At 39.7% G+C, this 14,024-nt stretch overlaps 1 protein-coding gene across 1 annotated transcript in view; it reads right to left on the reverse strand.

The window, feature by feature from the left end:
* Positions 1-14,024, reverse strand: part of ATP13A5 (ATPase 13A5) — a 112,292-nt gene that overhangs the window by 70,980 nt on the left and 27,288 nt on the right. The window contains 2 exon segments of the mRNA XM_007195388.3: positions 5,015-5,143; positions 6,102-6,174. Coding sequence (XP_007195450.3) covers positions 5,015-5,143; positions 6,102-6,174 — 202 coding nt within the window.

Consider the following 14,024-nt stretch of genomic DNA (forward strand, 5'->3'; position numbering starts at 1 on the left):
TATCTCATTCTTTTCTCAAAAATCCTTAAGCTTTCCCATTGCCATTACTAATAAGGCTCAAACTCTCCTGCTGGATGGTCAGAGCCATGACAGGCTGAACTTCCATGGCTGTTATTACTCTACACAGACTTCAGCTAAACTAGGCCACTGGCATATCCCGTTATTGACTCCCATTCTTTGCCAGGATTATTCCTCTACTTTCCCTAATGGATATACAACAGGATATTTCAGATACAATGAATATCACCTCAGAGTTCAAAAAGGATAGGTTTCAGAGACAAAATAAAAATGTTAATCACACTTCCTGGCTTGCAGATTTAAAAAGCACTAGAGTTTAAACTCTCATCAGATTTTTGCTAAATATTCAATTAGCAAGATAATATGTCATATTTCCTATTTGAGTATACTGTTATGTTGATTATAGTCATACAAATTTAGGTTTTATCTCTCCTTCTAGGTAATAACTGAGGGTAAGGACTTGGACATATATAACTTTTTACATTCATCATTTTCCCTACTGGTATGTAATACGTTCAAAATACATATTTTTGTTTTTTGCTGGACGCATGGATGAATTTAGTAAAAACAATTACCCAGGTTTTTCTGTGATTGGTTTTTCAAAACTGGTCTTCTACCCTGGTACAGTTTTTATGTCCTAAGGTGCAGGAAACTATAATATTTTTATTAGTGTTTGCGAACATTCTTCAGGAAATTCCTTTAGCCAATCATTTGCCCTAAATCATTTTCTTTAGAACAATTTTGGTATCCATCCATTGTGTGGATTTATCAGTTGCATTCTAAATGGCTTTGTAAAAGGGATAGAACTTTTTGACAAATCTCCAAATCATTGTGCCACATTGTTTTGAAATCAGCCTTTGTAAAAGGCAGACACTTATAGATAATTTCAAATGTTTTTCTGCCTTTGGATCACAGAATATTAACCCACAATATATGATTAGACTAATATTAGTGAATACTTTCACACATACAACTGATGGTATTGGGGGCAGGCAGGTATTTGATCAATCAGAGAGTCATTTGGAGATAATGTTCCAGAGATAACACTCAAAGAATTTTTACACAGAGATGATTTTCAAATCTTTTTTATATTATTCAAATATTAATAAGGAGTCTTGTGCTTGGCCTTTCTTGGGATCTCAGGAAAGGATGGATTTGCCTACAAAAGTTTGGAGAGCTAAGTAGGCTGGAGAGTGTTTCAGAAAGAAAGACACTCATCGTCAACTGTTCAGTTGGCGTTCGAGACCCAGAGGTTCCGGTTGCCGTGAAACAGAGATTCTCTCCTTCGTCCCCAGTGAGCCAGATGCCTTTACATGGTGACAGTGTTTTGAAAGGTCATGTCTTTGTTAATTTATATTTCTGGGACCACCAGATTGTAAACTACTTGAGGGCAGGGACCATTTCTTATTTGTCTTGTTGATTCCAACACACAAACACAATGTTGGCACCTAGCAGGCATTTCCGAAATTTTATTGAAAAAACAGATGAATGAGTGAACAAATGAAAGAAAGAAGTGAGTGAGAGAGAGGAAGAAAGGGAAAAAGGAAGAGAGGAAAAGATCTGATCTATCTACTGATTATAAGCTTGTCTGACAGGATATAAATGTGAAATAACCACTTAGGGAAATTCCTGTGTGTCCAACTCAGATCACTACATACTTCTGTACATATTATTCAAATAGATCATTAATTCTAACGGGTAGAGGGAGAGGGGAGGGATTGTGGCAGAGTGAATGCTACCCCTCTCCCCCATAATTATCCCCAAGAGAATGAGGAGCAGTAGTTTCAAGCATAGGCTCTGGGGACAATATGTCTGGGTTTAGGTGTTTTATTTTCTTCATAGAACTTATAGCTGTTGGAAATTTACCTACTTTCATGTCTTCTGTTCTCCCACTAGAGTGTCAGCTCCATGTGGGCAGAAATCTGCCTTGTTCACAGTTGTATCCCCAGCACCTAGTAGGGCGTCTGCTCCATAGTAGGGGCTAATAAACATTTGTCGACTGAATGAATGAATGAATAAACAAATGAATTCAAATCTCAGCTCCACCACTTTTAAGCTGTGTGACCTTAGGCAAGTAAATTACCCTCTCTGGACCTCAGATTCTCCCACTTTATAGAGTTGTGGCTTGAATGAAATAACATATGTAAAATGCTAGCAAAGTGCCTCGTACATATACATATGAGAACTAAGAAAAATTAGCTACTGCTACCAAGAGAAAATTGCCCCTCAGTAAGGTAATAAGGTATTCCCTTATGCCTCTTGACCCCTCTGTGAGGAGCTAAATCTTGAAGGGGATCACTGTCTCGGGAGGCAGAAATAAAGGACAGAGGACTAGCTTTTGAGTTTCAAAAGTCATTCATAAATTTGATAATGGATTTTAGCGACCACCTGAGAGTGAGAACAAAGTTTTTCTGTTCACCATGCCTTTCCTCTACTGCTTTCCTAACCAAATCAAACCAAACCAAACCAAACCAAACCCTGGACTGGGAGTTGGAAGAAAATCTAAAGGAAACTTAGATATCGTGTGTCTCTGAGAGAAGGGGCCTGAACGAAATTAGGATATGGAAACATTCTAGAAGTGTGTAGAAACTGAGAGCAACTTCACCTGGGTCTGCCTCCTTTTCCAGGTAGATAGGCCCTGGATGCTTCTCAAGGTCCACGTGGTGTGAGACAACAGAAAGAGGAGTGGGCCCCAGACCAGATGCCCCTCCCCAGTGCCTCATGCAACTTCTGTAGCCAGACCAGAGTCGGGAGGTCCTGCTAATTGATGGGGTTGCCTGACTTGTACCAGATACTTCACGCCGCATACTTTCAAGGAGGGCCACATTTGGAGCCAAAATAAAAATGAAGTGTAAAATAAAGTTAAGGTTCTTGCACAGCCAAGCTCATGACAATAGGATGAGGTTATGAAGATGAGGAGGAAAAATCCCACAATGGGTATGTGCTATGAATGGGAATAACCAGGAGAGAGGAAAAGGTGATGAGACACAAAACAGGAAGGCAGTGGCTGAACCCACCCTCAAATCATCGTCCTCACGCCTGTGGTCCTTCATGCCTGAAAGGCAATGCCACCTCCAACTCTGACTTTTTTCTCACTAGTTGAGCAACCCTGGTCTCTTTTCACCTCAGTTTCCTTATCTGTAAATGGGGTATTATAATAGTTCCTAGTCTGATTTGTTTTATGCTACAATGAAGTGAGGTATAAAAGTTGCTTATAAAAATATAAATTGCTATAGAGATGTTAGGAGTATTTGCTATTCTTCCTACATAAATAAAGACTTCTGTATATGCAAAGGACTATTTTTGCACATGGGGAACTACCTGAGTCACATTTGTGGACACATGCCCAGAAATACAGTTGTAGTTTCAGGAATCTAACCCTAACTTGATTGTTCAATCAGGATCCTTTCCACAAATACATACGTGAGTGGGAAGATCTAGGCAGGATGTGTAAGAAAGCATGCTGGTACTTAGATCTATTTCAAGAAGTTAAAGAGAAAGAAATAGATGTATTTCCATTTTATGTGTCTGTTTCTAAAATTGACTTGATCAGTACTTAGGTTACATATATATAAATACTGGTGACTTTATTTTTCCTGAAATAGACCCGCAGAAAAAACACTGACCATTTGAGGTCATTTTAGATCAACTTTGCACATTTGTTAAAAGGCGATATTTTTGCCACTCCTACTTCTCTGAGACTCTCTGAGTTTTCATGAGAATCAGGGCAAGGACGGTCACCCAGGTCAGTGGACCCAGGGGAGTAAACCCTGCGGTGTGTCCTCCCCTGTTTTCTCACTGCCATGCTCTGTGTCGCCGTGAGGGGTGCTGTTCTTGGTTGGCAGCCTGCTGGGAATGTGAGACAGTTGCTGCCTCTGAGTGAAGAGCACAGTTTTCTCGGGTTTGAGGCTTATACTTAGGGTATTGTGGCAACATTCTGGATGAAGGATATGATCGGTATGCAAATCCTCATCACTGCCATTACAAGGCAGTTAGATTTTAACACATTAAAGGGGTATTTTGTAATTATACTGAACATATTTATGTTTACTACATTTTCCTGTCTCAATTTTCAATTAAGCAGACCCATTTTTCATGTGAAATCTACTTGTGTTGAACAATTTAGGAATAGAGAATGCCTCTCTTTATGTTTAGGTGATGTTAAAAAAGTTTTGTGCGCGTGTGGGTTTTTCTTTTTTTCCTGTCTTTACACCATTTGGAAACAGAAAAATGCAACAATCTGCAAGCACAATAGGCCAATACTTTCTATTTTTGTAGTGCCATATAGTTTCTTCTTCTTTCATTAAGATTCTCTGGGTATTTTCTTTTTTGCCTAAAGAATATTTTATAAATAGTGCCTTACTAATTACCCAAATTCAAATGGACTGTACAAAGTATAAATGAGGACAAGGATAGTTCAAACCATAACTAGAAAACCAGTTTTCTGCTCAGTGAGATCAACTGGAAACATGATTCTAGAGAACAGAACTATTTTACTGCCTTTCTGGAATGTTCAACTCAATCTCCTTCCCACTGAAATCTGGAGCTTGGTTTTCCATCTACAGAGTACAGGGCTGGATAAAATCTCTATTTCCTGCCAATTGTGAGGTGATGGTTTTAGGCTGTGTTTTGTTTGTACAGGAGTATAAATTATCTTTATATTTATGAAGAGACTGTGCATCAAACGTATGATGTTCCAACACTCCTCTGAACTCAGAGCACCCTATTCATCCCACTCATCAGGCAATTCATTGATCCCATGTTGTATAAGTCTTTTCTTCTAGTTTCGTGTGTCTTGTGGTTTGATTCCTATATTCTTAAACATTTCCTGTTTGCATATATGGTTTCCATCTGCATGAATAGTCTGGGTGTGTCTTCCTCCTCTATCTCTCAATACCTTAGCATTGGTATAAAGCAGGTGAGTGTACACTGATCTGCTTTGCTCATCTGGCCTGGCTGTTGGAAGGAAAGAGGAAGCTTCATGACAACTGCCTACCTGTGAGCATGCCTTCATTCACCACACAGCTTCCATCAATCAGAACAGCATCGCATGGCAATGAAAGTTTTCCTGGAAGAATAAGAATATCTCCGGGAATCAAGAGACGGGATTCTAGCTCCTGCAAACCTATACAACGGCAAAGTTTACATGACTAGCTGAACTTTTCCTGTTTATACTTAACAATAAAAACAACTGAGAACTCTTATCAACTTGTTGGCCAAGAACTACCCTTGCATGCTCACCTGCTCCAGCCCCTTTCCACTCAACTGCAGAGTCCCAGAGAACCAGGATTAGGGAATTGATACCTGGGCCATGGCAAAGGATTTGCTCAGCAACAAGAGTCCCATCTTGATCTTAGTGCCTGAGACAGCGCTCTGCCCACCGAAGACACTCAAGGGCATTGGTCAATGAAGGAATGCCCCTTGGCTGCTATTTACTCTCTGTGGTTGGGTTCCTGACTGTCCTCCCCGTTCCCTCCACACCCCGTAGCACAATCTGTTCTTGAATTGGGGCCTATGTAAACACTCCAGACAACTTCTGCTGCCCAGGAGTGCAGCTACTCCTTGTGGAGAGTCATGGCCACCCCAGCCCAGGCTAACTCAGAGCAAATGCCAAATGTCCAGCCAGCCATCTATAAGCCTCATGCAGGCCTGGGTTCCAGATAACAGATTGAAATATATGATGCAAGGTCCGTTTGGGATTGTTAGTAGAGGAAATCACAACGCCTTAAGAAGGCTTGCCCAGTAACATTCCAGTAAGTGAAATATGGAGGACAGAAGGAATTTGAAATAAATCAGACATTTGACAGAAGTGGTTCAATCAGGGCTGGGACCAGGGTGAGGCATGCCAGGTACGTAGGGTACAGAATTCAACAAGGGGCTGTCTCAGGATCCCGCAGGTACAGGCCAGCATTCTTATGACCTTGCCTCCTTAGAGTTTGCATCTATGATGCCTTGTTTACCTCACCTTAGCCCCAGTCCTCAGTTTAATCAGAAAAAACTTTTTCTCCTTGACCAATAAAACAAATGAGACTGACTCCACTCTGAATACCAGGATGCTGACGATGGCAGAACCCATCACTTACCTTTGCCCTTTACAATGATTGTAACCTCGACTTTGTTGTGATCCTCCACAGGGTTGTGCAGCTTAACTGATTGCTACAGATTCAAAGCCAGTGTTTAAATATCTAATATTTCCATATCCGGAAAACCACCTAATCTGAATACAGTAAATGCTGAACCTACTGTCACAGCCAAACTGACTCTGGGGAAAGACTCAAGTCTACTTTCCATGCCCCTGCTCCCCCGCCTCAACCCTTACTTCACTCAACTCCCTACTTACAGCAGCAAATATGCTCATTAGTTTAATGCTATTTCAATCCCAAGAAAGATGATGTAAAGTCGCTGCCACATGGACTCAAGCCAAGGAACCGAGACTTCCCTTCTTGAGGATGCATGATTAGACTGAAGAAAAGCAACGAGACCACTCCCGTTCTCTGTGCCTCTGTTGCCCTGTCTGTACAAAGGAAAGCTGAGTATGAACTGTAAGTGGCTTTCCATTGTAAGAGCCTGTGAATATTTAGGTCGTATTTTGATTGTAAGTGGAAGAGCCATCGCCTCCTTTATGAACTGGTGGGTTTTCACATTGGATAATTATGCAGACTGACGTCATGCTGCTCCGTTTGGAATCCTGGTGCTACCATTTATGAGTTATTTAGCCTGTATAACTCCCTTTTCCTCATCCAGAGGTGGAGATAATAGCAGTATCTATTTTATACGGTTGTTTTAAGTTACTTAAGGCTTAGCTTATTTTACTTAACCCTTTGGATAGTACTCATTACTATAGTAAGAGCTCAGTGAGTGTCGATGATTAATAAGAAAGTTGTTGTTAAAAAACAAAACAAAACAGTTATCTGAGTACATCAGCTGGAAAAATTCACTTGAGGTGGAATTCACTGAGGTATGACCCTGACAAAGCAGAGGAAATGGAAACAGCCTGGAGGAGTGGAGGAAGCATCTTCTAGGACGACTTGGGGAGAGGAAAACGGAGGTGAGAAGGGATGTGGTCCACAGAGTTCTCTAAACTGACTGTCAGGGGCGCCACGAGCCAGAGGGAGTACAATGCTGGACCAGCCGAGGCATCCCTGGAAGTCACTGCCCCTCTCTGTATGGATGTCAGTTACTCAGATAACTCTAAGGAGAAGAGGTCTGAATACTGTCAACAGTGCTTAGACACAGCTTAACGTAATTCAAATGTAAAACTTCTTTTTAGATGCTAAATTATTTTTATCTGTTTTGTTGATGATGTTCAATGTTATAAATCTCATCAGGCTTGGACAAGCATTCCACAAAGTTAGGCATCTTTCCTCTCGAGAGAACACAATGAGTTCAGTGTTAATATTTATATAGAACTATTTATTATTTACTTCAGTTTTGCATGAAAAGATAAACTTCAGTCATTTGGACCAGTTGAGTGGAAGAAGTGATATTGGACACATATTCATTGCCCTAACTTGACTTCTTGAGGCTCGCCTGTTGGGGTATTCATTTTAACGATGGGTGACAGTGAGAAAGCGGTTTGGTAGCAAGAGCACTGGATTCAGTCAGGATTCCTGTGCGGTGGGTCAGGCTTACCCACTAACTAGCCAGATACCCATACATAAGACATTTCACCTTATAAGTTAGCCGTTTCCTTTGTAAACAGACAACATTGAATTGGATTATTCTCAACTTCCCTTCAAGCTCTAAAAGGACATGATTTATTTTGCATATCAGAGATTTATTCAAAACCCCCAAGGCTTCATAGAAGATATACCCAGAGTATAACAAATGACTCAAATTATTATTTTTAAACAGTTTAGAACTTTATTCAGTCACCATGTGCCAGGTGCTATTTTAGGCACTTGGAATGTATGGTTTGACTTTTTTTAATCCTCAAGATAATCCTATGATGAAAATGCTATTACCTCCAAAGTACATATAGCAAAACAAAAACAATAAAACAAAAAAAAAGGGGCTTGAAAATGTCAAAGTAACTTGCCCACAATCATTTACTTACTAAGTATTAAAGTCAAAATAAAACCAGGTTCGTCTGACTCTAAAGCCTTTTCTGTTGATGAATAGGTTCTCTGAAAGTGCTTGAAAGCAGCTTTTGCCCTTTAAGAAGATAAACACCCCTCCTTACAAATTTCTTTACGTTATTTTCTTGCTTAGCAAACTCTCTTAGTCAATGTCATACAATTTCAACTTAGCTTAAGAGGATAACACATTTGGAAGTGGTGAAGTATGAGTTAATAGTGCTTGACCGTAATTCTCAAAACTCATGATGGCATAAAGATGGATTTGTTTATCAGACTTAGCATTCTGCATAAACTGTCATGCTTCTGTGCCTTCACTTGAGCTATTCCCTAGGATGTTTACCCCTGTTTTCTACTAGCCAACTCTTTCTAATCCTTCACATAAAGCCCTGCTCAAATGTCACCTCCTCTCCATAAGTCCTTAACACCCCCAGGAAGAATTAATTGTCCTGTTCACTGTGTTTCCACCTGTATTAGTGTATAGATCCCATTTCATTAGAGCTATCTGTTTTCTTGTCAGGTCTCCCCTCCAAGTCAGGAGGTTCAAAGATGGGACTATGTATTTATCTGTATCCCCTGTGGTGTATCACGTAGTAGATCCTCAGCAAATATTTATTTAATTGAACTGAATTATTCTACTTCTCCCAGCAACACTACAGTAGGATAATATAAGCATCCTCTTTTGAGCTAATGTACTCAGAAACTCTACAAACACAGGTTTCTATGACAACCAACCAGCTAGGAGAAAGCCAGCTCTGTGATGCTTGCCATGATTTCGAAGCTCGCTGCCTGATTTTCATTAGGCCCCCTCTGGCTTCTCCAGTCCCTGTTCGGTGAGACCAGGATCCGTTTCCAAGGCTAATTTGCATACTGTTATTATTTGGCATCTGTTGCTGTGTGTCCTTGTGTTTGCTCTGGCTGGATTTCTTCCAGAGATGAGTAATGAGGGCATTAACTCAGGTGTCTCTTGAGCCCAGCTCAGTCCTGAATGAGGCCAGATACTCTCCGTGCTATTGCCAGCAGTCGCCCGTGGAACCAGTACAGTTCAATGCAAATGCAACTGAGTGCCAAGGTTTGCGCTCATGCCTGCACCAAACGTGGTAGAAAGGGACTGCGCTGCAACGGGGTGTTTCTTGGCTTAGGCAAGGTTAACCTCGCTGTGCGACATGATTTGAGGCTAGAGTAGATGCATGAAGATGTCTTATCCCACTTCTGCCAACACTTCCCCTCTTGCAATTCTCAAAAGCATGTATTTGTTTAGCATGATTTGGAGATGGCAGTAGATGCTCTTTCTTCCCTTCCTCCCAGCCCTCCTCTGCAAATCTGCTTTTTGTTATAAAATTATTGAAACCTCATTTACTGCCACAGGAAGCTCACAGGTTACTTTGAGATTTTGCTCAATGGGACAGCGACTTGACTTGGAGTCAGGAAACCTGGGACTAAGGTCTGCAGCTGCTGTTCCTGGGTGAGTGTGAGCAAGTCACTTTACATCCCTGATTGCCCCTGTCCCTCCCTCTCAGGTGATGGGAGGGTATATCATACATGTATCATTTCAGAGTTTGCCAAGCCTCATACAAGCACATTCATTATAAATGTCAGAGTCCATTGAAAATTGTAGTGCTAAACAGATATTAATTGTTGAGGACTTGTGATTTAAACTGCAAAGATACAGTTTCAGGAAACTGGCCCATTCTGCATAGTGTTACAAGATGCCTTGCAGGTTGGGTCAGATAAGCTTTTATTAACAAATGCTAACTGCTAATGGAATTAGTGTCATCATTTCAAAGAAGTCTTTTGCAATATTGCCATCAAGTCTGAAATTCTCATGCCAGTCACTATTCTGAGTAAAGGCATTCAGGGATTCTTTAAGGTGTAGAATCTGCATGTTTAAATTCCATTAAGGACTTTAAAATAAATATTAAGAAAGTTACAAATAGAAAAAAAAGAATATCCAGTTTTGGAAGAGGAAAACTTTATAAGCAAAACAAGAAACCCAGAAGCCATAAAGAAAAGGAAACATATTTAACTAGACATATTTTATAAATCTAGCAAAAGTCAAGGTCAAGAGAAAAAAGACTAAAAAATAAAATTTTTTCACCTATATGATGGATATAAACAGACAGTAAATAAAAATGCAAATCTCTTTTGGACAAAGGAAAGTATGTGTCTAATCTCACTAGTAATCAGGGAAATGTAAATTAAAACATCAATGAGATGCAATTTAAAAAAAACGTATTAGATTGAAATTTTTAAATGTCAAGCTATAACACCTAATGCTGGTGAGGATCTGGGAAAATGAATATTCTCATATGTTGCTGATAGGAGAGTGAATTATTTCATTTGGGGAAAATAATATTACAGTATTTATTAATATCCAAAACATACATGTCTTTTGATTCAGCAACCTGGTTTTGATTGTTTTGCTGAAAAAAGAGATGCGAACACTAATATGTAAAGCTACCCTATATTGTAGTTATGTTTAATTCAACATATTTGTGGTGGCAAAAATTGGAGAAGAAACCCCTTATTTTCCATAAAGAGGAGAATATTTGAAAAAATTATGGTATACCATGGAATATCACATCATTATTTTTAAACATGATTTAGAATTATTTGTTTATAATGGTGGATGGCCATTATATATATTATAAAGTGAAAAATGCAAGTTCCAGATTAACACACATAGGACACTTCTGTTTGGATAAAACAAATTAATAAATACGTAAATAAATCTCCATATAAACTTGTACTTCTGTGCATCTGATAGAGTAAAAAGAGTGAAAAATACGTTCAGCTGGTGATGACATTAATAAATAAATAAATAGATATATTTGGGATCTTGGTGCTTGAATTTGCCTTTGGTGTGTTCCTCTGTAACAACAGCTGTTAATTAAGCCTTTAGAATGCAAAACAATCATCTGTTATGAAACTGTTAAAAAGTGTAAATTCCTCTTATACTCTGGATATTTTGATTTAATAGGTAAGAGTTTAGGAACTCAGGAATCTCAAGTAATTTTCTTACGGGAACATTGCCCTCTGGCCTATAGAATCAAACCTAACTTTTTCTACAGCACTTCCCTTACTCCTACACAGGAATTTCTAAATTTATTTGGGGTTTCCTTAAAGAAAGGTACACCTGAGTTCCAAGTGAAGACATGGGCGTTGTAAAGGAATTTTAAAAGAGAGACTGAAATTTGTCATAAAGATACAGATGGATACTGTGTATTGCTCACCTCTGTGTCTCACTGTGTATTTGGTTCACTCTTTTCCTCTCTTTCTCTGCAGAAGTTTTTTTTTTTCTTTGCTTGTCCATACACAGGGATCAAGAGTGGCCACCCTGGTCCTAGCTATACGTCATTTTTCAGATCACTTTCCTAACAGAGTATGACCAGCAGCTTCAAACCTTTATTCCAGGATCTCAGGCAAAAAGATATGTTGCCATCACGCCTGTTGATGGATTGGCTTCCACTGGTTGGGTGCCCCCTGTTCCAACTAGCTGTGCCAGTGGAAGGAGAAAGCCACATGGAACAAACCAGTTGTGGGCTGTCAGCTCTGGGCTCTGGGTACACCCAGTTTTCAGAGAAGAGGAGTAGGGGTGGAGCGCTGGCCCCAGAATATGTGTATTTCGTTCCATACTTGTCTGAGAATAGGAGGCTGGGAAGAGTAACCCAAGTTCCTGGGTCCAGCCCCCGAGTAAAGCCCATCTGTACTTCATGTTCTTGGGTTTCGTGAGCTACTGGTGCATATTTATAATCCATATCCCTTTTATGATTAAGGGAGTTTAAACAGGTTTCTATTATTTGTCCACATCCTGACTGAGTAGTCTATGTGGCTAGTTAGTCCAAAATTAATAGGGTCCTGTAGGAATTGACTCCAGTCTCCAAAACGTGCTCCCACATTCCCAGTGGCCAGAAAGTTTCTTATTAGTGTTTTAAAGTTTCCAAGAGCCCTTTTTTCATGCCTTACTGGTGGCCTTGGCAAAATGATAGAACCCTAAAAAGGTGGGACCTAAAGAAACAGAGTTTAACCTCCACTATTTACAGCTGAGGTAAGTGAGTCCAGGGAGGAGAAAAGAGTTCCCAGAGCCACACAATAAATGAGTCAGTGGTGGTTAGAAGCCCTGTCCTGGGATGTTCCTGTGCTACTTCCTTGTTCAGGTTATCCCTCCTCCCTTCGATCTCTGTGCCGCCTCCCATCTTTCCATAATCTACTTTCCCCACTCCAAGAACAGTAATAAAAACAGCAACAGCCATAACAATAACAAAAAGTAACATTTGATGAGTGCCTACTATGTACCAGGGACACAAGTAATTCAGATGCATTGTTTCATTTACTTTTCTTGACTATCACATTGAACAAAAACACACATGTCTTCCAGATAAGGAAGGTGACCATTAAAGTGTCAAGTAACAAATAGTGTCAAGTAACACAAATAGGAGTAGTGAGCGGGAGATTTTAACTTGACTAGATAAGATCTCCCTGCCAAAGTCCTCAGAGCATTCTGTATTTTTCCTCAGAACCCTGAGATGGTTTGTGATGATATACTCAGGTGATTGATTGTGTGCGTATGTATTCCCAATAGAGGGAAGCACATGGGAGAAGACCTGTATTCACTGATGTTTGACATCAGCCAGAAAGCATACGAGTGGCTCGTAGGTATCAAATTATTCTATTAAAACAAAGATCTTTCAAAACCCAGGAACTAGAAATTTGATTTGGGGGCTTCACATTACATACCTCTATCAAATGACAAAGGTAAAAGTTTGGGACACTATAATTTCTTTCCTATTGTGACTGAGCAGAAAATGCCAGATCTTTTACTGTCTTGGTGTTTATTTTCCTTCTTTTGTTCAAATGCTCGGAGTTCACCAGAAGGACACTCACTCTGTCCCCTGACTTGGCAGCCAGACAGAAAGGAATTGTCACCATCAGAGGCAGGTTACTGATCACTGTTAATATTTTTGTGATTTAAATTTGTTCATGAAGAAACGCACTAGGCACTCATTTTTTTAAAAAAAGAAAAAGCCAAAAAACCAAAACAAATAAACAAATAAAACAAAGCCCTTCTAGTCCTCACTCTCTAGCTCAAAGTGTCTCCATTGATTTAACTTTTCATTTTTAGGTCCTGTTTTCTAACTCTTTAAATATATATTGCCTTTCTTTCATTTCTCATCAAACACTTCATAGCTCAAAATTTGTAGCATCTAAAACCAGACAAAAAGTCAATCTTAGATCTAATATTTGCTGAGTGACTGAAATAGAGTAAAAATAAAAGATCTCTTTCAGTTGGGCTTGTTTAAAAGCCTCCACATCTGCCTTACTGACATGGGCCCAGACTTTACTCTGCTGATAGCTAGAATTCACCTCTCCCCTCACACGTAGGTTTGACTTTCTTCCCCAGCTATGTGCTACTTTGGAAAGTGCTTTCTGCTAGGGAAATATTGCACATGCAATAGAATTTCATTTATGAGGAGCCAGAAGCCCTGACTCTGTCACAAACCCACTTTATGACCTGAACAAACTCCCTTGTTTGTTTCCCCTGGAAATCTTAGTTTCCTCTTCTCTAGATGAAGGATGAAGTTTGAGAAAACTAGGTGATTTCAACAGTTCAATAGAGTTGACAGGTGGCTACAAGTACCATTGTTCCCTGTGTCTAAAAAGCCAATTTCACAGTTGAGTTTTCAAAAATATACAACAAATACAGTGAGACACCCTTTGGATGTTGCCTCATAATTTAGCTTGATGCATCTTAAGCAAAGTAGTAGAACATTGTCTAGAAAGATGCTGTGGGAAAATGAGATTCAGAAGGGCTGTGGTAAGTAATATTCAGCTAGATCCCACTTCTGAATGTGTTGCTATACCATTTATAAGACTGATTTTCTTTAAAAGGAGGATTTTAAGTGGCTATAAGATGAACAGCGATGGTAAGAG

This window comes from Balaenoptera acutorostrata, chromosome 4 (genome assembly GCF_949987535.1).
Source record: "Balaenoptera acutorostrata chromosome 4, mBalAcu1.1, whole genome shotgun sequence".
NCBI lineage: Eukaryota > Metazoa > Chordata > Mammalia > Artiodactyla > Balaenopteridae > Balaenoptera > Balaenoptera acutorostrata.